Source organism: Macaca nemestrina, chromosome 10 (assembly GCF_043159975.1).
Source record: "Macaca nemestrina isolate mMacNem1 chromosome 10, mMacNem.hap1, whole genome shotgun sequence".
Lineage (NCBI taxonomy): Eukaryota > Metazoa > Chordata > Mammalia > Primates > Cercopithecidae > Macaca > Macaca nemestrina.
The window spans coordinates 141,187,288-141,214,455 of record NC_092134.1 but is presented as its reverse complement, the minus strand read 5'-3'; the positions used below and the strand labels follow the sequence as shown (position 1 = coordinate 141,214,455).

Below are 27,168 nucleotides of genomic sequence, written 5' to 3'. Positions count from 1 at the left end.
GCGGCCGGGGCCCGCTCCCCTTGACGTCATGCGGGCCGAGGGCTCGCTCGGGCGGCGTTGCCGCGGGCGCCGAGAGGGGGCCCAACTTCGGGCTCCAGTCAGCCGCCGTGCGCCCCGCGCCGTGCGCCCGGCTCCCTGCGCGCCGCCGCCGCCACATCTGGAAGCGTTCAGCGCGTCTGCCTCCGGCGCGCCGGGCGGGCGGGCGGGCGGGCGGCGCGGGCAGGGGCGGGCGCGGGCGCGGCGGGGCTGGGCCGGGGGGAGTGAGCGCGGCGCTCTCGCGCGCCCGGTGTCTCCCTCTCGCTGCCTCTGCAGAAACAGCTCCTGCCAGAGCGGCGCTCGGCGCGGCGCGGCGGGCCCGGAGCGGCGGCGGCGGCTCTTCCTGCCTCCGCGCCCAGGAGTTGCCGGCTCCCTTTGACAGCAGAGAGCCGGGCAGGGGCCTCAGGAGGACTCGCCGGCAGTGGGCAGAGGCGCCTCGGCCCCTGCCGGCCCAGGCGGGCCCCGCGCGCCCCCCGCCCCTCCTTTCCGCCTCTTCTCGCCCTGCCTCTCCCGATTTATTTTTTCAAATGGTGTAGCCGCCAGAGGTGCGGTGCTCAATTCTTGGAAGGGGCCCGGATGTACTGAGGATGCATTACAATTTCACTCGAGGAGGCAGTAGTGGAAAGGAGCAGTTTTTGGGGTTTGATGCCATAATGGGAATCAGGTAATCGTCGGCAGGGAAGAAGAAACACTGCAGACCACGGCTTCCTCGAATCTTGCACGAAAGCCGCCGGCCTCGGAGGAGGGATTAATCCAGACCCGCTGGGGGGTGTTTTCACATTTCTTCCTCTTCGTGGCTGCTCCTCCTTTGAAAACCATTTTTGGTCCATGGTCAATGAGAATACGAGGATGTACATTCCAGAGGAAAACCACCAAGGTAAGGCTGGACCCCGCCGCCTCGCCGGGGCTCCCTGCCTTCTCCACCGGGCTCCTGCTCTCCCCGCGCTCCCCGAGGCCCCGGGGTCGGTCCCTGCAGAGTGGCCCGGGGCCGCGTCCGCCAGGGGCGCCTCCGCCTCGTCGGAGCGCCCGGGAGCCCGGCGGGACCGGGGCCCGAACCGCCGCGCGAGACGGAGCGGAAAATTCCCGCCCCTCCCCCCCCCGGGCCCCAGCTTCTCCAGAGCATGTGTTTCCTATGAAATTCCAGGCGAGGGGGGAAAAGTTCCCCAAGTGGCCGCCGCCGCCTCGCTTTCTCGCGTTCGCCTGGAGAGCCCGGCTGCCTGGCCAGCTGCGCGGGGGGCAGAGGGCGCCGGCGCCGCGGAGCCCAGAGGCCCGGGGTCCCTCGCCCGGCTCGGGGCGCGGCTGGGAGCGCGCGCGCGTGCACCCCGCGCCGGCAGAGCCCGGCGCCCACGGCCGCCCCTGGGGCGCCCTGGCGCTGCCCGGCGTCCACTCTGGTCCAGGCGCCCCTGCCCTGGGCGGCGCGCTCCAGGTGGCGGGTGGGGGCGGCGGTGCAGATGTGAGCCCCAGCGCGCCCCTCTCGCTCCCCCTCCGTCGGTCCCCTTCTTCCTCTCTCCCTCCCTCCTCCGCCGCTCACCTACACCCACCCACCTCTCCACTGCCGTTGACCCCGAGCGCGCCCACGCCGCGTGTGTTCTCATTCGCACCCATATGTGGGCTAGCACCTGAGGATGGAAGCGGCGAGGAGCCGGGCGGTGTGTGGGCTTTGCTGTTTCGTGTTTGAAGGAGATCATGGAAGGGTGTGCCTGGCTCACGCGGCTCCATACTATTGCCCAGTGTTTTCCGAGCATCTCCATCCTTGGCCGCAAGTGTCACCAGCTCCCCCTGTGATGGTGAAAGGCAGTCAGGTAACTCCCTACTTCCTGGAAACTTTCTCCCTCGCCGCTCTCCCCCCATATTAACAAGTTATTTTCTTTGACGTTGCTCAGCATTTAAGGTTTTGAGGCGGGGGAGTGCAGACAGGGTGGTCCCTCGGGGCTTTCTGGCAACCTCCAGGCGTGACATCTCTTCTCGCCACTGCTCTCTCTGTCTCTTTGGTGTAGTCTCGCCCTTTTCTCTCCCAGTTCCCGGAGCCTCCCTGTTTCCACTCTTCCTCTTCTCTTGCCCTGAAAGCCTGTCTGTCACTGCTGGTCTCTGTTCTTCCCTGGGTTCTTCCAAGTGATCCTCCGAAGACCAGCCTGGTGGAAGGAGTTGTCTCCAGGTCTTTCTGTCCAGCTTTTCCCCTCTGTTTGCTCCCAGCTCCACCTTCTGGGGACAGGGCCTTCACTCTTTAGAGCCAGAAGCTGCCAGCTGGCCTGCCTGGTCTCCATCTCTCCTGAGACTGATTTTGGGGCCAGTCTTCTCTGCTTTCCAGCATGGGTGGCAGCATGGGGATTTTGGCCTCCTTTGGAAGAAAGAATCTTGTCAAGGGTCATGGGTTCTGGGGTGAGACAGGACTTCGGGGTCACAAGGGCAGCGTCCATGTTTGGATTTCTCTACTGGTGACCCCATCCCTCACCTGCTCCCCTGTCCCTTCTGTAGCTGATGGGGTAGTGAATGGTTTAGGAGGGAGGGAGGGAGACACAAAAGAGAGTGGTATTTGTGAAGAGTGGGGATGCAAGATGACTCCCCTCCAGGTTCTGAGACTGCGTGCTTTACCCACCTCCTCAGTCTAAGCAGCATTGAAGAGGCGAGCTCTGTAGTATTGCCCTAAGTATCACTGTCAATGGCAATGTACTGTGGTAATAATAATGATTATTCACAGGATGATAATCGTAACTAGTTTACAAGGACTCCTCTTAGGGCAGGATGAAACCCCTTCTGATCCCATTTCCTTACTCTGGTTGTTTTCTTTTGCCCCTTTGCGTCTCAGCATCTCCCCGCCGTATGCTGGGAACCGACATTAAAAGTAGGAGTGCCAACCCCAGAGAGGTTCCTGAGAAAGGTAGAGGGGAAGGGAGCAAGGGAACCAGTGGCTGAGAGCTCTACCTTTCCAGCAACATGCCAACAAACACTATGGCAACCTGAATTCCAGTTCTCTCCCTTGAAGCTGCAGTGATTATATAATTCATGGGAGCAGTTTTGCCTCCATTTCTAGATGCGGTTCCCAGGTGGAAGAGCACCAAGATCCCTGTCCCCCCTCTGCTCTCCATCTTCTCTTCTTTAGTTGGTTGGCATTGCCCAGGTTTTTGGGGTAGGAGAGGGGAGGAGGGTGGTGGAGGCGGGGAAGGCAGACCTAGAAGAGGATGAACATTGACAAGGAAGAGGTTGCTGTGGCTAATCACTAAAGGGAGTGGGTGAGCTGTAATAGGGGTTAGAGTTTCAGGAGACAGAAGAGGAGTCTAGGACTGCCTCAGAAGATCAGTAATGGTGACGAACCAAAGAGTCGAGAACCAAAAAAGTTGCCAGTGGCCGGGGCTGTGCATCCGTCTCTTCCCAACATACTCCAAGACATGGAATGCACCAGTCCTTGCACCCTCACCTTTTCTGTGGAGTGTGTGCATGTGTGAGAGTGTGTGTGTGTGTGTGTGTGTGTGTGTGTGTGTTTTGAGGGTTGAATAGGAGACTGGAGGTCAGTGCCTGGGAACAGCCTGGAAGTTCATGGAAGGACGAGCTTCTGACCCTGGGTTTCAGGCTGGAGTGGCACACTCAAGCCTTGCCTCGCCTCTGGTGCCCTGTCTACTCTGGGCCTGTGCCAGCCTCCCACTTTTCTGGGCTGATTTTCCATTGCAGGCTCCAGCTAGCAAATGAGTGTCTTAATAGTCAACCATTGAACAAATAAAACACCAGAATGTCCCTTATCTGCTAGAGACAAGGCAGAGGGGAGAAACATGTGTTCTCAGAGTGCAAGACACACTGTGCTTTTCTTTTAACTACTTAGCAATTCAGGAGAGTAAGAATCGCTTTAATAAGGTAATAATAATAATGATCACAGTTAACTTTCTTTACAAATGGTCAGAGAACAATGTTGCTCGCACATCAGCTTGAGCAGGTTAAAGAAAGCTGTGGCGTTAGCTTTGCTTTTTCTTGATCCTGCATGGAGAACACTGGAGAAAAGGGGCTTTTGGAGTTCAGCATATGATTCCTACTATTGGTCAGGTACTTTTTAGTGTTTCAGAATATGACAGAATATATTAAAAAGAGTCAAGTTTTCATTATTTCCATAGAATACACACTAACAGTATTTAAGTGTGTGTGTGTGTGTGTATACACGCATGGAATAAGGAAAAGCTGTTTAAAATAGATCACACAAGAGGCTAATGCCCTTCAGGGACCTGGGGTGTTGAGAGGGGAGTATTGATAACGCAGTCTCCTAAGACTGTTTAAACATTTCTTCTTCATAGTAAAGGGAGACTTGTTCTTACAGGTAGATGCTGCAGGCAAAGTGCTTTGCAAATGAAATGATGAGCCATTAGCCCCCTGGGACCATGTCTCGGTCTTGGCAATGACCTAGGACTCTTTAATTTTTTCTTCAACTAAAACTGCTTGAGTTGGGTTCTTCTGTAAGACTTACCAAAGGGGTCCAAGGAGCATACCGAATGGAGATTTCGAGGCCCAGCTAATCTTTGGATCCCTGCTTCCTAGGACTGGCCGCTGCTCAGTCCAGGGCCTTGATGCAAGGCTGAACAAATCAATGCCTGCGTGAATGAATGAATGCGACCTGGCCAGACCTGCAGTAGATGTGGCTTCTGCCTCTTCCAGTAGGTGGCGCCACAGGGCTTAGGAGTCAGGAAAGGGGCTTCAGGGTCCGGCTGGTGATGAAAGGTGTAGGGGGAGTTTGGAGCTTGTGACCTGTTGGAGCTGTGCTGCTTTCATCAGGCCCACACCTGCCCTGGCACAGGCAACCCAGAAGACCAGTGTGTCTCCATGCCACCGCCCACACTGGAGGCCCTCGCGGCATCACGGAGGGACCCAGGTCCCACAGTGACCTCTCCACCCTGAGTCCATTGCAGGCTCTTCCCACAGCCGTCTACTTCCTCCCAGCACAGACAGCATCCCGCCGAGCCTGGAGGGAGCCTTTTGGGTAAATCGCCGAACTGGGTATGGCCGTATGTTAATTTTCTCCCTGATTTTTCGCTGATGGTTTAGTAACTGGAGGGCCCGGTGGTGCCCAAGCCCAGTGGAGCATGGGGTGACCTGAAGCCATGGGATCTGGGAACCCAAACCTGGGCAGTCACGAAGCTTGTCAGCCAAAGGCAGGAAGACGTTTTCCTAACTTTAATAGGTAAAAGAACACAAAAACAACTGGGTGCACTTCACAGTTGATTTCCGTTTATGAGTCTGCCTGGGTCTCCTGCTGGGTAATGGCAGAAAAGCTCAGGAGATCCAGGTTAGGAAGTAACTGAGATTTGTTCTGATTTCCAGTGATGTTTTCCAGCGCCTGGCATTTTCTTTTCTATTCCTTTCTTCACTTGGTTTTCTTAGTTGCGTGGCAAGTTCCATGAGGTCTGAGAAGCCCTTGGCACTGTATTAAGAAGGGGTGAGTGGCTGGCAGCACTTTCTTCCTTTTACAGTAATTCCTCCCGCCTGACACAGCAGCTACTTGTTCTGTAGGAGGTACAGGTCAGCCGGCGTCATCTCACCTCTTCCTTGCCGGGACCCTGAAATCAGTGCTCAGCATTCAAATTCAGCAGACAGTTTTATTCTCCAGTATGGACTACAGAAAGCTGATAGACTGTTTGGGAAACACCTGGAGACTTAACAACAAGCCTAATGAACAAAATAATCACACTGATTTAGTCTGTTTCTAGATTCCATCCTCACAGTTGCCTAGGTTAATGTTGGGCACTGTGGAGGAGAACAGAAGATTGGTTAAAAAAAGGCATGGGGAATTGTTTTGCAACATATCAGGTGCTAAATATTTAGCGACGTAAGTGCTAAACATTCTGATAATGAAATAACACTCTGAGCCGTGGCTGTCATTATTAAAATAATTTAGTAAACACCTGTTTACATGTACCTCAAGGTTAGATACCGCGTAAAACAAGGAAAAGTGACAGGATCCCTCGGGGAAAATGGAATGGAATGTTTTTCAGTGCCATTTCAAAGTGGGGTGTGTAGACTTAAACTGAGCCCCCTGTGGGAAAAGCAGAATGGAAGGCTGAAATAATGAATGCCATCATTTGAACCTAAACCTGGGCATTCCAGAAGAGCTCTTCTCTGTGTTTTAGTTCCCAGACGGGGTGCTTATTTGTTCAAGACCAGGCTTTCCTGAGCCCATGTAGACACGGGCCTGGACCAGGCGGGCAGACCCTCTTGGCTTCTGTAGTTGAGGAACCCCTGGAGGCAGCTGTTTATCACGGCAGGAAGGGAAGTGGGCGCATTCTCTACTGCCCCCTTTCCCCTGCCGAATTCAGGCAGGACCCGCGCAGGTCCCTGGAGAACCTTGCTTCCGTGTTCTGTGTGGACAGGACCCCAGCTGGGAGATGGGGAACCCGGGATGACCCCACAGAAAAGCAGAGCTGTGAGATGGCTGGAGCTTCCAAGAGCTGAGGTGCAGAAGATGAGGGGAAGCCAGAGGAGCCCCAACCCACTAGGGTGTCTGGGAGGGTTTGGGGAGCAAGGTCATTGGGGCAGTCAGTTACTCGTTGTGGCACTGAACTGAATTTAAGTAGGGATTGTAGGGACTGTAGGAGAGAAGTTTGGGCCTGGAGCTCAGGAGTCAGGCAGAGGTTGAACATAGACCCTTCCTTCCCCGGGAGCCGAGGGAACTAGAGGAAGGGTTCATCTGGCTGAAGCAGAGGGGGAGCAAAGCGAGGCTTAACTGGCAAGAAACCTGAACCTCTCAGCCCCTCCGCTCCCCAAAACCCCACAAAACAGTTCTCTCCAAAACACCCTCACTTTAAAATGGGCTTCTTGTGCTATATACCCTTTGTATATAGGGGGCGGGAGCTAGGCTCTGGTTCTTTAAAGGGTTTGTCAAACAGAGAATAAATGTAATGTGTCTTTGGGAATTTACTTTCTAGGATCAGGACATTTTATGGGTAAAGGAACCTTAGAGACAATCCTCATTTCCAGTCGAGAAAACGGAGGCCCCTAAAGGGTCACCGAGGCAGGGATGTAACTAAATACAAGCTCTTCAGTCTCTTTATCCTCCTGCTTTTACCACACTTGGCGCTGGCTCCCTGAGAGAGCCTTGTTAGTGCTTCTGGCTAAATTTTGCTTGGTAGATCTCTCAACCTCTCTATTCTTCCTCCCCCTGCCTCCACCTTTGTACTGCCTTAAAATAATTTCTGCGATGTTAGATTTAGGAATGGAGTTGGAAGGGTGGGGTGGGGGAAATCTATCATTGGAAAGGTTTAAAAATACTTTCTTAGACTACAGAGTAGAAGTTCATACATGTCCACAAGAAACTCCTGCAAAATTCAGATCACGATTTTGTCTGCAAACAGATCTGCCTCTAAGCCTTTTTTATTTGCTCACTTCCTCTCGGCCCCAATCTAGGCTTGTTTCAGCCCCTTTGCGAGAGTGGGATGGGGATGGGAAGCCAGGCTGTGCTGGTGAGCTGCTAGGGACTTCATGGACCAGCTGGCATTACCAGTAACCGGGTACATGGACCAGCTGGCATTACCAGTAACCGGGGTACGGACACACAGATTAGCCCCAGGGTAGAGACTGTGAACAGGCTGCCACAGACTCCACCTGAGCTGGGCGAACAAGGGCATCTTTCTGTTCGCATGTCAGGGCTGGTCTCCTGGGACCCCCGGCCTACTCCCAGGAGACATTCTCAGCCCATGGAAGAGAATCACCAGGACCTGCTTCTGGCATTCCCATCTTCTTTGAAGTGTTCATTGGCTGACTTGTTTGATACTCTTTCAAGTCATCTCCAAGAAACTGGAAGGCCTCTGAGACTGACTCAATCTGGCTTGAAGACGGAGGCATGAGCCAGGCTCACGCGTAGAGATGTGGCCTTTGAGTTCCCTGGAGGAAGCCACCATTTCAGAACATAGTGTTGTGATAATTTCATGAAATATTCAAGCTGCCAATTTGCCAACAGGGGTTTCTTTTAATATACTCGGCTACACTTGGTGTTGCCCGCTTGAACCTAGCTGAAAGGAAAATAAAATAATCTTGTCTCCTGTCCTTTGGAGAACCAAGCCAAAATCTAGACAGTAAATGAATGTTCTTCTCCATATTGCCTGTGGGCAGAAATGTTGACTTGATTACTCAATTAAGCTCTATTTACTTTATAACCATTGTGTCATGTTCAGTCATTTATATTCCTTTTTTTCTTCCAAAATAATCTAGGTTGGGCTGAAACCTTTCAAAGACATTAACAAAAGTAACAAAGTGAATAGCTAAAGAATAAATAAGGCTGTAGGCTAGAGAAATGACTTGGGTCTTGGGTCACATTCTTTGACTTGATCTCTTTCTCTGAGAGTTCAGAAGGAATCAAATCCCCCTTTTGTTTTTAATCTGTAAAGTGGAGATAATCATCCATATCCAATTCACTTCGTAGGGCAGCTGTGAGGATCCAAATGGGAGAATGAGTGTGTATCACTGTTCAAACATCAGCTAGTCTTTTTCTCCCCATCAGAGAGCAGAGCACCCGAGTTTGGAAAAGCAACACCATGAAGTAACATTCGCAGCATTTCGAACAACTTTGGAGGTGGTGTTGGAGGGCTGACATTATTCAATATTTTAAAGGTGAAAATGTAAAACAAAGAGAAACCAGAGTCTGAGGTGGTCTGACTGATACCAGAATAATCAAGGAGGAAGTGAACCATTGGTTGACATGGGCCTGGTATTTTGCCCTCCAGAGAGTCTAGAAGCCTGTGGCCAGTAGGCTCTCAGGACAGTGGAGCCAAGTGAACTGCTGCTGTTTCCAAGCTGAGGGTGAGGACGTGGGGATGCATGGTTCCCAATGCCCGGCAGCCGTCCCCCTGCCATGCTGCTGACCCCTCACTGCCACCACACATGGCTGCCTGCCTTCGGCCTCAAGTCCAAAGCCATGCTGGCTGGAAGTCCTCTGATGGCCTGAATATCTGAAAATAGGGCCATTGAGGGCAGGAAGGACACCACCTGGCAAACCAGTGTCTCCTCCCTTTTGAACGTGAATTCCCCAAACCGAAACACAACTTCCCAGTACAGGAGGACGGGCTGGAAAATAAAACTTTGCTTCACAAGTAAACTTTGGGTTTGGAAAATAAACTTATTTATTTTTTCATAGCAAAAGTGCTGCAGGTTTGGAGATAGAGGGAACAGTTCTGTGCAGCTCCCTAAGACACTGATCAGAATAGGAAAGGGCTTTACAGTCTAAGTGACAGGATTAGTTTTAGTTCCCAAAGCAAAAATAATCCCATCATCAAAAAGTAAGCTGGGAAACTTTCACATTTGTTTGCGCCTTGCTCTACCCCCAGCTCTGGTCCTGTGATCTGTGGAGCCATATATGTTTTAATTTTTATCTAAAGAATAAAAACTATATTGAGGTATAACATCTACCTTTTTATAACTTTAAAAGGGAGCAAGAGTAATAGCCACCATTTATTGAATGCCTGGCATGTGTCAGGCAATATTCTTGGTGCTTCATGTGCTTAATATGTTTTATCTTTACACTGATCCTAGCACGTGGATATTAATTATATTTTTTAGATAAGGAAACTGAGGAACAAAGATCTTAAGCAATGTGGCCACAGCCACCCAGACAGTGTTGGGGCTGGAAATTAAATTCAGGTCTGTCAAAACATTTGTTCTTTCTGTTACTTCTCCCCATGGGGAAGAGCAGAAAGAGGAGCCCACTATCCATCTATCCTGGGAAAATGACCTTGTCCTCGCCTTCTGGAACCTTGGCTTAGATTTGCCTTGTGGAAGCTCAGAGCAGGAATCCTTGTTCTTACTTGATGGCTGTATGTGGTCCCGGTACCCCACCTCCCCTCCTGGTCCCATCCTCTGGCTTTCCCCTCATTCCCAGGGTTTCTGCCAGGGCCCTCCTTGAGTCTTCAGATGTCCTCATAGGCCTTCACAGACCACCTAGGTCTTGTCTCTCGGGGGACCCCTTTGTAGGATGGCCTTGCTTCACCACCCATTCTTGGCACATTTTCTCAGTCACTCCCGCCTGGAAAACAGACACTCTCCATTCTCCAACGAGATTCCTGTGAGTCCCAGGGACTGTCCCTGTCTCTCCATTCTCAAACAGGATTCCTGTGAGTCCCAGGGACCGTCCATGTAAGCTGAGCTCTCCAGACTTCATGCATTATTTATTTACTTATTTTGAAATAGCAGCTTTGTTGAGGTATAATTCACATACTGTAAAATTTACCCCTTTTGATGTGTACGATTCAGTGGTCCACCTAGTTCCCCAATATTTTCATCACTCCCCCAAAAAAACCCTTTACCCATTGGTAGTTACTTTTCATTCCCCTCTCTCTCCAGCCCTTGGCAACCATGAATTTACTTTCGTCTTTATGGATTTTCATGCATTATTGACAGCAGTAGTAATTCCTTGTTTTTGTTTGTTTGAGGTGTAGTCTCGCTCTGTCACCAGGCTGGAGTTCAGTGGCACGATCTCGGCTCACTGCAGCCTCCGACTCCCTGGTTCAAGCAATTCTCCTGCCTCAGTCTCCTGAGTAGCTGGGACTACAGGTACCCGCCACCACGCCTGGTTAATTTTTGTATTTTTAGTAGAGACGGGATTTCACCATGTTGGCCAGGATGGTCTCGATCTCCTGACCTCTTGATCCACCTGCTTGGCTTCCCAGAGTGCTGGGTTTACAGGCGTGAGCCACTGGGCCCGGCCAACAGCAATAATAATTCTACAGTTGGAGTTTGCTGCGTAGTCTGACTGTTGGCAACATATCTCACAAATTTCAGACCTAGATAGGTCATAGCAATCTGCATGATAAATGATGAAATTGAAAGGAAGCACGTGAAATTGGTTAGGGAGCTGGCTGTCATTTGGAGGTGGGATTAAGCATTTTCTTTCAATTACACAAGAAAGTGGTTTTAGCATTTTTCAAAAGTATCTCAGCATAATGTCTTCAAGGTTCATCCATGTTGTACCATGTGTCAGGACTTCGTTTTTATGACTGAATAATATTTCATTGAAAGCACATGCCACATTTTGCTCATCCATTCTTCTGTTGATGGACATTTGGGTTTCCACCTTTTGGCTATTGTGAATGGTGCTGCAATGAACACCAGTATTCAAGGATCTATTTGAGTCCATTTTTAATTATTTTGGGTTTACCTAGGAGTGAAATTGCTGGCCCTGCAATATGACTTTTTAGCTTCAAGAGTCCACTTCCTTGTGTAGTGCCCCAAGTTTGAAGCCCGTGTAGATGAGACTACAGCGTTAGGAAATCCTATTGTGTCAGTAGTGAGGGTTTGGTATTTACTGTGGGCTCACAGTTCCTATATCAGAAATTTGACTTTAATTGGTGTTTCACAATCTGACAGCTGCCTTTTGATGAGGAGTGACTGATACTGCCTCTGTTCAAAACAAAACAAAACAAAGAAACAAAAAAACAAATACTGTCTCTGTACCACACAGTTCAGCGTTCACCTCGTTGCTGACCTGGCTTTGCAACTCAACAGGAAATTGGTATTTGGCAAGACAAAGCTATTTAGTCTGTGTCTGTCTCTCCCTCTGCCTGTGTGTCTTGTCCAGGAGCACCCATGCCTGTGGTTAGAGATGTGGGCCTGATAAGCCTGAGGACTGTGGTAGAGGGTGGCTCCCCCCATGTGTGGCTGGGCCGAGTCCTCCCTGGACTGTGTGGGGGAGGCTGCTCTGTGCTCTGTGCTGGCCAGGGGCTGCCTGCCCTGCCTCAGGCACGACTGATTAATGAGGGATCTTTGCCTTCAGCCTGAAAGTTGCCTTCAGGGGGGAATAGCAGCTCCCCAGGGCTCTCACCTGCTCCTCACACATCTAAAGTCTAGGCAAGAAAGGCCAAAACGTGAGAAGAAAGGTAAATAGTCCGGGGAGAAAATCAGGAAAGGAGGAAGGAGAGAAGGAAGCGAGCAGCGGGTAGACAGCCAGGGGAAACAGCAGCACGTGGTAGGCTCTTGGCTGTGGATTGATGCCCCAGTTAAATGACTCTGGAAGCCTCTTCTCATTTGGGATGGGTGTTTTCTTGGTAATCATTTTACCTAAGAGTGGTAATATCATCAGCTGCATTTCTGTCTTAGCATGCTGAACTCTGCTAATCTGAGGAAGAAACAAACACAGACACGGATGCCTCGGTTGAACCCATTAATCAGAGACTGGGGTATGGGCAAAAAAGCACACAGGCTCACGGAGGTGTGTGAAGCTCAGAAGACTTTGCACTTTGAAGGCCAATGCACTTAATTTTTTTTTTTTTTTTTTGAGATGAAGTCTCCGAGTCTCGCTCTGTCGCCCAGGCTGGAGTGCAGTGGCTGGATCTCAGCTCACTGCAAGCTCCGCCTCCCGGGTTTACGCCATTCTCCTGCCTCAGCCTCCCGAGGTAGCTGTGACTACAGGCGCCCGCCACTTCACCTGGCTAGTTTTTTGTATTTTTTAGTACAGACGGGGTTTCACCGTGTTAGCCAGGATGGTCTCGATCTCCTGACTTCGTAATCCGCCCGTCTCGGCCTCCCAAAGTGCTGGGATTACAGGCTTGAGCCACCACTCCCGGCCCAATGCACTTAATTTAATCCAACCTACTATGAGTAAATTCCTCTCCTGTGGGCTCTGCCCTCACACCCCCTCACTGGCCCTGTTCACAGGTCCATCTGGGCCACTGTCCAGAGCTGGAATGTTGCATTTCTCCAAGGTGGAAGCTTCTGTTGCCATATCTGGCTGCCTGAGACATCCTGGGGATTCGAGCTCTACATCCAAGTGGATTTCAGTGACTCAGAGCTCATATTTGGTCTGCCATGAATAGGATCTTGTGCCTCTGGTTTTTAAATTATTTAAAAGGCAAAAATTTTGACCTATGCCCAGCTGTCTGAAAGACCAGGAGATAAGAAGCCTTTTCTAGGATAAATTGACTGTGAAATATCTCTGAAGATGGAATGTCTCATGCCAGTTGTGATGAAAACAATTCTAGATAGTTTTTTTTTTTCCCTCCAGAATAGGAATGGTTAGTCATTAACAAAAAGTGATTGAGCATCTGCTATCTGCAAGGCAGTTTGCTTATAGGATCTCTGGATTCAAGAGTACCTTCAAGGTTATAGCCCTCAACTATCCCTTCCTTCAAGGGAAGTATCTATTCTACTAGGAGGTGAGATGCATGCCTAGACACGCAGACACCCACAACTGTAACAAAAGGTGGAATCTGCTGGGTGTTACAAGGATATAAAGGTAAAGGCTCACAGATTTAAAGAAGAAGGGTGATGTGGAAAGATGGAATAAATGGAGGACGTGTTACATGGAGGTTGTGACTGAGCTGAACCTTGAAGGGTGGACAGAAATGGGGTGGAGAGGAGAGGTGCACATTCCCAATCGAAAGGATGGGATGGCCTGTAATGTATTCACAGGGATGTGCATTGAATTTCAAAGGAGTAGTGAGTTGAGTTTGGCTGGAGCAAGGTTTTGCAAGGGGGGAGAAGTGAGAGAGAAGGTTGGAATGGCAGGAAGGGGATAATGCGTGGAGCACGCCGTCTTGGGCTGAAGAGTTTGCGTGGCATTTGGTAGGCAATGGAGGGCCGTTTGAAGTGTGTGAGTGGAGAGAGAGTGTACTCAGAGCAGCTCTTCCAGGCAGCAGAGGCTAGAGGATGAGGTAGGGGAGTCGAGGCTGCAGGTACAGGGGCAGTTCTGAGGCTGTTGCCACTGTCCAGGCGAGAGAGGGAAGGAGTGATTTTCCCGGCAGAAAGCCAGAGACAAGGGAGCCCTGTGCTGTGATCTGGATGGGGAGGGTAGAGGCTGTCTTCGGAGGCAAGTAGAAGTTGCCCAGCATGCATGCAGAATTACAGTTCTGTCTAAGAAGGTGCTATTTGAAGCTGTGGAGATGGAGCCATTAGGGAGAGAGAGCAGAGGGAAGGAAGGATGGAGAGCCGAAGACAGACAGGAGGAGGGTAAAATGGAGGAGACAGTGACAGAGCAGTCAGGGAGGTGGGGGGAGAGCTACTACTGCAGGGTCTGGAGGATCAGGGCAGGAGAACATTTCCAGGAAACTGTCATTGCTGAATGGGGTCGTGGAAGGGAAGATGGGAACTGAGAAGCCCACTGGATTGAATGATTGGCTTGGAGAGTGGGTTCAGATGACTGTTGTCCAGCCCAACTGTGCAATGCTGAGGTGTGATGGTTGTGAAGTCGGGGCAGCACATGGGGACCACTCTTTCAAGAATTTTGGCTGTGAATAAAAGGAGAAGGGAGGGATTTGTTGGCACATGAGAGATTGGAAATGCAAGAGAGGGGAGCAGATTGGGAAGCAGGCAGTAGGCAGTGGCATTGGGGATGGGAGTGGAAGCCCCAACCCCAGCAAAGGAGGTAGCGCTCTGTCTTCAGAGGCAGCCATGCAGTAAAGCAGGGGATGAGGAAATGGAGAGGGGTATGGGGGGAGCTGGAAAGGAGGACAGGAGAGGTCTCAGGCAGGGGTGCTGAATGCTGGGAGGGATGAGGCACCTGGAGTGGGGCCTGAGCTTGAGGAGACTGGAAGAGGGAACAGTCAGTGGGAAACACTGTGAGACACCCAGAGAAATCCGCAAGGGTGCGCAGGTTCCAGAGGGCACCGGCCAAGGTCTGGAAGCATGAGTTAGGGGCCAGGAGTGATTGGCGTTCCTAGAGAAAGCTTCCCCAGAAATGAGTTGGCAAAGTGAGACAGCTGCTGAGTAGGTCTGGGGGCAAAGGGTTCTAGCTCTGTAAGGAGGCGTGCCAAGCTTGAGCCGGTGTGGGAGAATCGAGGTGGCCAATGGGATGCAGGAGCCAGGATGCATAATTTTAGTGGGAGTCAGGGAGTCTGAATCCCCCAGCCTACCTCCATCCCAGGTGGATTAGTCATCAGAATAGCCGGTGGGCCCCTTGAGCTCTGAGTGGATGCATAAAGGGCCAGGTGGGCTTCCTTTGGGGAGCATAACAGGAGGAAGATGGCAAAAGCCTGGGTGGTGGAGATGGTGGCAGTTTAAGGATGTGGGCTTAGGATTGTGGACTAGGATGCGTGTGTGTGTGTGTGTGCCTGTGTGTGTGTGTGCCTGTGTGTGTGTGCCTGTGTGTGTGTGCCTGTGTGTGTGTGTGCGTGTGTGTGTGTGTGTGCCTGTGTGTGTGTGTGTGTGTGTGCCTGTGTGTGTGTGTGTGCCTGTGTGTAACAGTAGGCACATGAAGACAAACTTTACTGCTTTCATGGTTTGGCCTCCAGAGGGTCTTCTGGGTGCTGACACCAAAGCAGAGAGAGAGCTCGTAGTGTGGAGCCCTGAGGTCATATTTGTAACATGGATGGAAGGAAGTACGGGATGTGAGGACTGGTAGAGGTGGACCTGAGACACCAGGCTTCCCACAGACTGTCTTAGGCATCAAGGACAAGGAACCTGCACTGTTAACCCCAGTCAGGGCACAACAGTAGAGAGGAGGAGTGATAGGGCAATCGAGACCACAAGTGCCAACCTCAGTACACTCGCTGGGAGAACACTTACCTTCACACTCTTCCCACCCCTGTCTCTCCATACCCCTCCATCCAAACCAAGCCCAGCTTCCCAGCCTATGATACTGGCTCTCTGGAGAACCAGTTAGCCTTTGTGGAGTGTTAAGCCCTGCGATTTTATATCCTTATAATTATATCAGAATATCAAATTCCTGAGAACAGAACATTTTATTATTTTTTTCTTCATCCTCTCCCCTGTTATAATCCCGCAAGAAAAATGTTACAAACCACTGGAAAGCCTCTGGTTGGATCCCATTTGAGCTTTGCAATGCCTAGATTTCCCTGTAATCAAGAAAAATATGATATCCTGAATGTTTCATGAAAGGATGTGAGTATTTGGTGCCAAGGACAATAACACTCTTTGAATGCCATGGAAATATGTTCTGCTGAGTGGCTCTGAGCTTACCGTGGGTGCAGGAAGGTGTGAATGACCAGGAGGTACCCCCTAGACTCTGCCTGAGTCCCTGTCACATATGTAGAGGACTCTGGTGGGGAGCGGTCTGGTGTGGGGGTTGTGAGTGGCCTGGAGGCCTTTCCGAGAGGCAGGCAGAGAGGCGGTGGCTGCAAAGGCCTAGTGTCTCTGATTTGGGGATGCTGGTCTTCTGCACCTCACTCAAATTCTCTGCAGCAGCCAGAGCCCCTGCATCCGAACGAACTTATATGTTGGCATTGTTCCCAAAGGAGGCACAGTTGTTGACTTCTCATAGATGCCAATTTGCATGATGTTTGGAGTATTAGCTTCTCATGGTGAAATGCATAGACAGTCCAGTGGCCCCAAGTCCTTGCCTTTGTTCTTCCATTTTTGGCTAGGGAAATAGCACTGGTCTTCTGTGTGCCTTGCCTGGAAACAGTGTGTTATGGCAGCCCTCATAGGAGTTGGCATGACAGGCCCTGTGGCCACCATCTCACCCTGTCTGGCCTCATCTGGAAACCTACTTGCAGAGTTTGGCCTTATTCTGATGAACCTCGAGGGCAGCAGTGACCCCAGCTTGATCTCTTGCTGGGTCTGGGCAACAAAAGGCTTTGGGATTTTTCCTTTTTTCCACTCCAGTGAAACTTAGGCAGAATGCAGTGTTTTCCTCTGAGGGTATCAGTTGGGGAATGAACTCAGAGTCCAGATGGACAGGGTTCCACAGTTCCAGCTGTTGCCACATTCAGACAACTGGTCCTCTGCATTTCTTTGGAGTTTGACTTGGCTCTAATAAAATGAAGGAGAAAGAAAATTTTGAGGAAGAAAATGACCAGAAGAAGAATGTCCTTGAGTTGGGGGAAGCCATGGAATGGGCTGGTTTCTCGAGAAGTGGACTCAGCTCTTCTTCAGAGACCTGTAGACATCACAGCCTGCGGTCCCATGCATCCTTGGCCCTCAGACTGGCACAGCTAGCACTCCTCCTAATGATTTTTCCTGGGTCTGTCTGAAAGAGAAAAGATAAAATGGCAATCAGGGTCATCAGCTTACATCTTTCAGGCCCAGAAGGAAATGAACAGAAAATTTAAACCAAAGATGGAACGTTATGGAAAGGTTCCTCTAACACTTGGGGGCCAAACCCTTATAAGTTATTTGACTTGCATGTAGTGGGTGTGCATGTACATGTGTGAATGTGCATTCGTGTGTGTCAGAGAGAAGAAGCAGGGAGGAGGAAAGAGCAGTGTGACCGAGTTTGTAACCCCTGAAAGACAGCATGTTGTCACAAGATACAGCCATATCTGGGGGCAGGAATTTATGTTTAGATGTATTGTCATCTGTCACATTGACATTTTGATCAAACCATGTAATTTTCCCATGTCTAGGATTCTGCTTCTGACCTTCCCACCTTATGAATCTATTTATTCTTGTAACCCTATTTATAATGACTGTTGCTTGAGTATTTCAAAAGGATCGATGGAAATATGGCAGGAGAAAACTTTGTATCTGGTCCTTTTTGTACTATCAGTTGCATTGGGACATTATAGCTTAAATGCTTAAATGCTTAAAGAGTATTTATTTTCTTTTCTTTTTTTCTTGAAACATGGCATCACTCTGTTGCCCAGGCTGGAGTGCAGTCATCCAATAATGACTCACTGCAACCTCAAATTCCTGGACTCAAGCAATCCTCCCAAGTAGCTGGGACTGTAAGTGTCTGCCACTATGTCCGGATACATTTTAAATTTTTTGTAGAGGCAGGGTCTCACTATCTTTTCCAGGCTGGTCACAAACTCCTGGCCTCAAGTGATCCTCCTGCCTTGGCCTCCCAAAATGCTGGCATTATAGGCTTAAACCACCATGCCCAGCCTTAAAGAGCATTTCTGAGCTAAGTTCGCACTAAGAAAGAATGTCTTGGGGGTGGAGCGGGAAGAATATAAAACAGTGCTGCTCCATGACTTCAAAAATAGTACCAGGGACAAAGGACTTTAGGTTTTAAAGGAATGGGGATGTCCCACATTTCCATAGCCTTGCATATGAAACTACTGAGAGAGTCTTGAATTGGGGACGCTTTATCTTACTTGTGGTAGATGTGACTAAGAAGTCACACCCATTTTCAAAAATGTCTTTGAGAGGCAGCTTTATTGCATCTTGCATTCCTCTTCTTCTTTCTGGGTTTCTTTCCTTAGCACTGAAACATATATTTTGTAGTTCTTTCAGCAATGGTCTATGAGTGGTAAACTTCCTCAGTCTTTGTCTGAAATTTTCTTTTATTCCTTTTGGCTTCTCATTCTAGAATGATAGTTTAGTCACATACAGGATTCTGTGATAGCAGTCTGTCTTCAGTGGTTTAAAGATGTTCCATTATCTTCTGGGTTCTATTGTTGCTGATGAGAAGTCTGCTGTCAGTCTAAATGAATAATCAATATTCTGATTTTTGAAAAGATATATTAGTGTTATGCAGTTTTACAATGGTGTGTTAATTACATAGACTAAAAAAATATTGCTGGGAGTTGGTGAGATACTTCAACTTGAGGATTCGTATCACTCACTGGTTCTTAGTCATTATCTTTCTTTCTTTCTTTCTTTCTTTCTTTCTTTCTTTCTTTCTTTCTTTCTTTCTTTCTCTCTCTCTCTTTCTTTTCTTGTCTATTTCTTTCTTCTCTTCTCTCTTTTCACTCCTTCCTTCCTTCCCTCCTTTCTTCCCTCTCCTTCCTTCCTTCTCTCTCCTTCCTTCCTTCTTCCTTCCTTCTCTCTCTCCTTCCTTCCTTCCTTCTTCCTTTCCTTTTCCTTCCCTTTTCCTTCCTTCCTTCCCTCCTTCCTTCCCTCTCCTTCCTTCCTTCTCTCTCCTTCCTTCCTTCTTCCTTCCTTCTCTCTCTCCTTCCTTCCTTCTTCCTTTCCTTTTCCTTCCCTTTTCCTTCCTTCCTTCCCTCCTTCCTTCTCTCCTTCCTTCCCTCTCCTTCCTTCCTTCTCTCTCCTTCCTTCCTTCTCTCTCTCCTTCCTTCTTCCTTTCCCTTTCCCTTCCCTTCCTTCCTTCTTCCTTTCCCTTCCCTTCTCCTTCCTTCCTTCCTTCCTTCCTTCCTTCCTTCCTTCCTTCCTTCCTTCCTTCCTTCCTTCCTTCTTCCCTTCCCTTCCCTTCCCTTGCCTTGCCTTGCCTTCCCTTGCCTTCCCTTCCCTTCTCCTTCCTTCCTTCCTTCCTTCCTTCCTTCCTTCCTTCCTTCCTTCCTTCCTTCCTTCCTTCCTTCCTTCTTCCCTTCCCTTCCCTTCCCTTGCCTTGCCTTGCCTTCCCTTGCCTTCCCTTGCCTTCTACTGCCTCCCTGCCTTCCTGCCTTCCTCCTGCCTTCCTTCTTCCTTCTTCCCTTCCCTTCTTCTCCTTCTCCTTCTCCTTCTCCTTCTCCTTCTCCTTCTCCTTCTCCTTCTCCTTCTCCTTCTCCTTCTCCTTCTCCTTCCTTCCTTCCTTCCTTCCTTCCTTCCTTCCTTCCTTCCTTCCTTCCTTCCTTCCTTCCCTTTCCTTCCCTTTCCTTCCCTTTCCTTTCGACAGGGTCTCACTTTGTTGCCAAGGCTTGAGTACAGTGGCACAATCTTGGCTCACTGCAGCCTTGACCTCCCAGGCTCAAGCAGTCCTCCCACCTCAGCCTCCTGAGTAGCTGGGACTACAGATATGCAGCACCATGCCCAACTAATTGTTTCATTTTTAGTAGAGATGAGATGAGGTCTTGCTCTGTTGCCAAGGCTGATCTTGAACTCCTAAGCTCCGATGATCATACCACCTCGGCTTCTTAAAGTGCTGGGATTACAGGCATGAGCTACTACCGCTCCCAGCCTCATGATCTTTTCAAATATTATCTCTCCCCTAGTCACTCTATGTTATTCCCCTGGAACTCTATTATTAAAACATGTATTGATCTTCCTCATTTTACTCTTTCTTTTAAATGTTCTTTCATATTCTATATTTTGTTTTCTATCCTCTGCTACATTCTGGATACTTTCTTCTGCTTTGCTTTCCAGTTCACCAGTTTCCTCTTCATTTGTATCTGCTGCTTAGTCTTTAAATGCATTTGCAATTTCAATGACATTTTATTGCTAGAATTTCTACTTTTTCAAATATTTTAGTTTTTACATAGAGTATCTTTTCCCCTTTATAATTTCTATTGTGAATGAATTCACAATATGTGCATGAATTCTCCATTCCTTGGTGCTCTGAGCATGGCCTGCCATAGTGCCAGAACTGGAAATTTGAACCTGTGTTTTAGAGACCACTAATAATACTTCTGCTACCATCCCAAGGATGTTGTGAAGACAAATGAGATAATGGATGTGGACATGCTTTGAAAGTATTTGTATATTTACTGGAAAGGGGTTATAATTAATATACCTCTGCTTGGCTTGTTAAATAATTCTCTCTTGAATTTAATAAAGCTGTATTTGTAAGGCAAAACTTCAAATTTATGCAACAAGATTATATATATACACAAACATATATACACACACACATATATACATATATGTATGTATATACGTATATATACACACACATATATGTATATGCGTGTGTGTGCGTGTATATATACGTGTATATGTATATGTATATATGTATTTGGAGACGGAGTCTCGCTCTGTCACCTAGGCTGGAGTGCAGTGATGCTATCATGGCTCACTGCAGCCTCCGCCTACCAGGTTCAAGCAATTCTCCTGCCTCAGCCTCCTGAGTAGCTGGAACTTTACAGGTGCACGCTGCCATGCCTGGCTAATTTTTTTGTATTTTAGTAGAGACGGGGTTTCACCGTGTTGCCCTGGCTGGTCTTGATCTCCTGAGCTCAGGCAGTCCACCCACCTTGGCCTCCCAAAGTGCTAGGATTGCAGGTGTGAGCCACTGCACCCGGCCCGACAAGATAATATTTAATAACTTACCTCATTTATTGCCTCCTGTTCATGGCACCTATTGATTTCTAGTCTGTTCGATGGAACTTACTTATTTACAGAGTGTTTTAAACATTCAAGATGTTAGTCCATGGTTTTTCCTTTTCAATGTTTTGGTATATAATTTGATACAAGAGGTATACATTAGATCTACATTAAAATATATTTTTGGTACATTAGGTATCTGTTAGGTAAATTAGGTTAGGTATATTGGGTATATGTCAGGTATATTAGGCTAACTCATTCTACTGCTTTCATTTAGGGAACCAAAGACAGGGCAGACTGTCAATCAACAATCAATCAATCCATGTTAAATGTGTGCTTACCGTGAGCTTGGCACTGCGATGGCCTTTGGCAGAGGGCATAACCAGGCATAACCAATTTTGACAGCCATGTATTAAGAGTCTACTAGATACCAGACAGACGCAGTGGTAGATATGTTGATGAATAAAACAGATGAGCATCTGCCGTGCTAGAGCTGACAGTGGGGCCACCGGCTGGAAGTGCATCACACGTTCTCTGTGGTGGCAACACAGGCCATTGTTAGACCAAACTTGTTTGAGAAGTGAGTGAATCTTTCAGCTCTGAAAGTCTTGTTCTGTTTTCTATGGAGCTCCAGTGCACAGGCAGATACCCTGATCCATCAAGGACTAAGTGCTTAAAAAAATGTAGTCCAAGAGATCAGCAGCTTTTGGTATAAGGGGGTCAAAGACAGGATGAAACATGGTATTTTGTGAGGTTGAGTGGCTATCTCTGTCACTGAAGTTTGTCTTTGGTTGTCATCTTACCCTTCTGTGCCCTTCCATTGCTGTGGAACGTTCTCACTTCACCCTCAGGGGTCTAGGGCTCTTCCCTTGTATCTCTCCTTCCCTCTGCTGAAACATGCCCACAGAGAAAGGGCCCTTGCTGCACTGTTCTTGCTCATCCTTGCAGTGCAGTGCTGGCTGTGTCTTGGAGGAGCTGGGCTGGCCCTCCAGGGCAACTTTGCCAGGAGAAAGCAGAGGTGGGAGGACAATGGTCTTTAGGATGCAGCTGAAAGCCCCGCCGGAGCAGAGCCACCTGGAACCTGCTCAGAGGGAGGCTGGAATCAACTGTTTACATTTTTGTATACATTTAAGTCATTTTGTCTTCCCTCTGAAGTATTTGCATGTTCAGCCTTTTCTCTAATTGTGAAATGAAAGACTTTGTCTCCTTTCCAGGAATTTCAGGCATCAGCAAATAAGTTCAGGAGGAATTAGTCAGATGAAAATCATTCTGTGGATGGTTTTGCCGAGTCTATGACTTCCAGTTACATCCGGCAAAGGAGAAATCTAAGATGACAAATAGGTTTCAGACCCTGTGTGGATTTAGGACTGGTTGTGGCCACCTGGAGGGCTGTGTTGAAAGGATCCTGAACCATTGCGTAAGGAACTAGGGGAAAGTGTTCAGTGATGGATTAGTGATGTCTGCCATAGGCCTAGGCAGGAGTGAAGGCAAGTGGCACAACTGCATTTCTGGCCATTCCTCAAAGAGCCAGAGAGGTGCTTATCTCCATCAAATAGCCAATTCAATGAAAAAAAAATCTGTTGAAGTATGTGTTAGGATAATGTAGGAAAAAGCATCTACCCATTAAATAATTATATTCTTCCCTTTTTATTCAGCTAGGTTGGTAAATCATAGACATATTTTTAAAGGGGAATTAATCTGAGAGCTTCTAATTTCTGGTCTAGCTTTCCCGAAGGAGTCAGTAAATAGTACTTTATAGTTTTACTGCACCTTCATTCTAAGGATTTTTCAAAACATCTCACGCATGTTGTGTCATTGCATTGTTTACTTGACCCCATGACAGATTTATTTCCAGCATACAGGTGGGGAAACTGAGGCTCGGAGATACTGTGAGTTGCCGAAAGTTGAATGAGCGGGTGCGGGCGAAAGTCTGAGCAGGTGCAGGCTTGGCCCTGCTCTTCTTCCTTTGTACCATGAACTGGTTGTGACTCCTCTGGGGTCTCCTCTGGGGGTGGAAATTTCCATCCAGGGAATCCTGCTGTTGATAGGCTCTCTCAGGGGGAGGGGACCGTTAGTGCGGTGACTCAAAATAGCTGTCTCTTCCCTGCTGAAGATGTTGCCGTTCCCGCAGCAAATGGATGAATTAGACCCCCCTGCTTCGATAAAATACTTTAGGGTTTATAGGGTGGAAAATTTTGTTTGGAAATGAAAATAGCCCATAGCCATCTATACCCTGAAGCTGTCAGCTAATGCCGTCTGAGTCACCCCTCCCCATCTTCTGGCACCTGTGGGGGGCCTCCCTGTGGTCCACCTCGCGGGGTCTGAGCTTGGCCATATTTGGCATTCTAGAGCCTGCTGGCTTTGGAAGTGCCTTTCAACCTGCCAACACCCACATGGGGACCCGGATCAAGCCATGTGTTTAAATGACTGGGCTGTGGAGGGAGCTCCAGTGGAGACGTCCAAGGGATGTAGGGCCATTTACTTAACATAAATCAGTTTCCTGAGTGTGAGTGTCTTAATGCATTCCTTCAGTTATAAACAGTTTAGAGTCATGACAGCCAACATCTTTTCACCCCCACTCTCCTTAGCCCAGGCCTCCATTTGGATTTGTTTCTACAGCCAGAGACTTTGATGATTGCAAGGGATGATAGGGAGGCCATTCTGAAGACAAATAGCCATTGTTTATGGAGCCCTTACTCCTGGGGTGGCAGCCGCTCACTGGGTGCAGGCAGGAGCCCTGCTCATCAGCTCCTGGTAAGCACTACGCTAAGTGTGTCCCATGCACTGTCTCGTGTAATCTTCCCCTCCCATTGATGAGGTGGGGACCTCTTACATTTTACACTTTACGGAAAATTTTACATTTATGGAAACCCATTTGACAGAGGAGAAAACTGACGTTCCCAGGGCCTAAGTAATTTGCTCAAGGTCACACAGCTAATGAATGGGAGAGCTGGAATTTGAACTTGGGCAGCTTGTTTTCTGAGCTCTGGCTTCTAAAACGCTCTGCCCTGTTTATGTTATTTCCTGTCTAATTTGGATGCTTTGTTGTTGGGCTTTTGAGATCTTTCTTGCTTGCTTAAATAGCAGTCCATAGGTTGGCAGAATAAGCCTGTGGATCCTACCCTGGCCTCCCCGAGTCAGGGGAAAGTTTGGGGCAGGAATGTTCACAGAAGTGGCGTCAGTGCCATGGATTTGTCCTTGTCCCAGCCTCCGATGTAGAACAGTGGAGCCAGGTTCCCAGAGTCCTGGCTTGTGCTGTGCCCCAGGTTTCTCCTGGGAGCGGATGTGCCAGGGCTTGTTCTTGGGAGTCTGCCTGCACCCATGGAGAACTGACAGTCAGGGAACCCATTTTGGTATAAACAGGGGTTGGTATATTTAGAAATAATCTCTAGAGACTGTCATATGTGCTTATCTGCATGCTCAGAGATAAAAGTCAGGGAGGTGGGTCAGTAAGAAAATGCTGGGGTTGACATCCAGTTGACACATGGCTCTTTCCCAGGGACACAGGGCAGCCTGATGCATAGGGCCTATTTTAGGGTCTTTCATTATCAGTTTGGAATTGTCGCTGTCTGCACTGCAGTAAAACAAGACTCGCCTGGATCTGCCTTTCCTGACTTGAGAAAAAGATCCTTACACAGGCTTCCCTTCGATTCCCATCTTCCTCCAACGTGCTCGCATGTGCTAGGGATTTTTGTTTTCTCTCTGCAACCCACCCGCAGATGTAACCTTCTGATTCACTGTCTAATTTAGGGCAGAAACTTGCAGAGCAATGTCAAATGGGTCTGTTTTCACTTCTGGATATTACACATGCTTAATGTTCTTGCTTTGAAAGCATTCCAAGAGGATACGATAAATAAAGGGGCTCGTACACATCCAGCTCAGTGGCCACGTGGCTCACATGGGTCTGCTGCTTTTGGGAGGGAGCCATGTTTCTTCTTCTCCCCTTGTTTCCCTTGCCTCCCTCCCTCCCTCCCTACCTGCCCCTCCTTCCTCCCTTCACTTTTCTCCCTCCTTTCTTTCTTTGTTAAGCAAAATAATTTTTTCATTCATGAGCAAAAACAGTTTTCCAAGGGATGTGAAAAGGCAACAGAGATGGCATCTCTAGCACCCTGTATTTTTCAGTCACAAAATTATTTGCCTCTGGCTTTTTTCCCAAGTTCGATTCCCATTTATTCTGTAGTCAACTACGCTTGTATCGGAACCACTGCTGTTTTCTGTGCGATGACACAGTTAAAATGAGCCTCTGCTTTATAGCAGGGGACTTGTCAGATGGGTCACCCTGTTTGGAAGGCCCAGGAGACCTCTGGCTCTTTGAACACGCAGTTGCTGTGGGTGAAGGACACTGGGTGCTGCTATGTGGTACTTTCTGCTGAGTGGGAAATTGAGAGATGGAACATGAACCAGCTACCCCTGGAATCCAGGAGAGGGCGGAAGCACTGGCTGGCACGTGGCCTGGGGCGGACGCCATGCTGAGCTCACTAGCTGGGGCTTCATGTTTAGCAATGAGTTCGAGCAACATTCATGACAACACATTGCCCACTTAAGTTTGATTTAAGATGTGTACCGTTTATGATCAACTGGGAAATTTAATTTAGGTATAGCTAATAGCTGTATATGTGAGTATGTGTGTGTGTGGTAGGTTGGTGAGGGTTTCAGGCATTTTGTTTAAATTTGAACATTAGCTAACCTTCTAGGTAAGTGTTTCATAATGGGGTGTCTCACATACAAAAATGACATTAGGGTTCAGACTTTGCAATTGATTGCAGATCTCTCTTTTCTAAATGTTTTCTTCTGTCTTTTTCAAGAGAACGGGGAGATCTTAATGTATGGGTATTCCGAGGTACATAATGTTTTATATCACAGTTTTAAATTTGTATTACTTTTTAAAGAGGAAGTTGAAATAGTATTGGCTAGACAGGGTTGAGTTGGGATTTGCAAGTAAAAATAGCCTTACTTTATTGAGTATCTAGTGTATGCCAGGCCTTATATCAGGAACTTTAGGTGAATTGTATAACTTAATTCTCACAACAACCCTGTGTTGTAGATATGAGTGTGAACAAAGGAGAGAATAGGTGCAAAGTAGCTAATGCTATGGCAGCCTGTAGAAGTTTGGAGCTGGATATAAGGTATAGGGTTTGGGGCTGGGGAGGTAAGCGTTATGGCCTCAGGCCTATAAGAATTTGGGGAGCTGGAATGGAGCCCTTGCATAAAGCCCAGAACCTTAAAGAGCTTCCTGTTCAGGGAAGGGAGATGAGAAGACTCTGTTTACTGCTCTGGAGTCAACAGCAAGGAAGTATTCTCTGTGTCCTGGGGGTTGTTGTGTCACCTTTGAGAAGGTGAAACTCTCAGGCTGTATCACTCACATGTGTGGCACCTGAATTCATACTACTTGCATACTATAGGAACTTTAGGGTAAAAATTAACATAGAAATGAAATCTAAGACATTGATAGATGAATGGATAGAGAAAATGTGGTGTATACATACTGCTGTGGACTGAAAAGTGTCCCTCCAAATTCATGTGTGGAAGCCCTAGCCTCCAATGTGATGGTATTTGGGGAGGGGGCCTTTGGAAGGTGATTAGGTTCAGATGAGGCCAGGAGGTGGGCCTTCATGATGGGATTAGTGCCCTTAGAAGAAGAAACACCAGAGAGCTTGCTCTCACTTTCTCCCTGCCACGTGAGGACACAGCAAGAAGGTGGCCATCTGCAAGCCAAAAGGAGAGTCCTCACAAGAAATCCATCGGCTGGCGCCTTGACCTTGGAGTTCCAGCCTCCAGAACTGTAAAGAAATAAATTTTTGTTTCTTAAACCAGCTAGACTATGGTATTTTGCTATGACAGCCTGAGCTGATTAAGACACATACAGCGGAGTATTATTCAGCCTGAAAAAAAGAAGGAAATCCTGTCATATGCTACAGCGGGGATGAACCTTGAGAACATTGTGCTAAGTGAAATAAGCCAGTCACAAAAGGATGAATACTGCATGATCCCATTTATACAATGTATCTAAAGTAGTCAAACTCTTAGAAAGTAGAATGGTGGTTGCCAAGGGCTGGAGGAGGGGTAAAGAGGGGGTTGCTTAATGGATATAGAGTTTCAGTTACACAAGATGAAAAAGTTCTAGAGATCTGATCACAAAACAATGCACATAGAGTTAACACTAGTTTAACTGTACACTTAAAAATGGTTAAGATCGTTGTCTTAGTCAGTTTGGCTGCTATAACAATTTACCATAGACTGAGTGGTTTAAACAACAGGTATTCGTTGCTCACAATTCTGGAGGCTGGGAAGTCCAAGATCAAGGTGCTAGCAGATTTGATATCTGGTGAGGAACTGCTTCCTGGACGACTGCCTTCT

General features: G+C 48.3%; 1 protein-coding gene across 21 annotated transcripts in view; it reads left to right on the top strand.

Annotated features, from left to right (window-relative positions):
• The first annotated feature begins 380 nt into the window (after nucleotides 1–380).
• The window catches only part of LOC105484109 (calcium voltage-gated channel subunit alpha1 C), a 649,973-nt gene continuing 623,185 nt past the window's right edge, over nucleotides 381–27,168 (top strand). For 11 of the 21 annotated variants that reach the window (XM_071070630.1, XM_071070633.1, XM_071070626.1 and 8 more), the window contains exon 1: nucleotides 382–913. In XM_071070630.1, the coding sequence (XP_070926731.1) occupies nucleotides 865–913 (49 nt within the window). In that variant the 5' untranslated portion in view covers nucleotides 382–864. Of the gene's footprint in view, nucleotides 914–27,168 lie in introns of all 21 variants that reach the window. The other 10 variants (XM_071070642.1, XM_071070643.1, XM_071070639.1 and 7 more) reach the window with 3 other exon arrangements.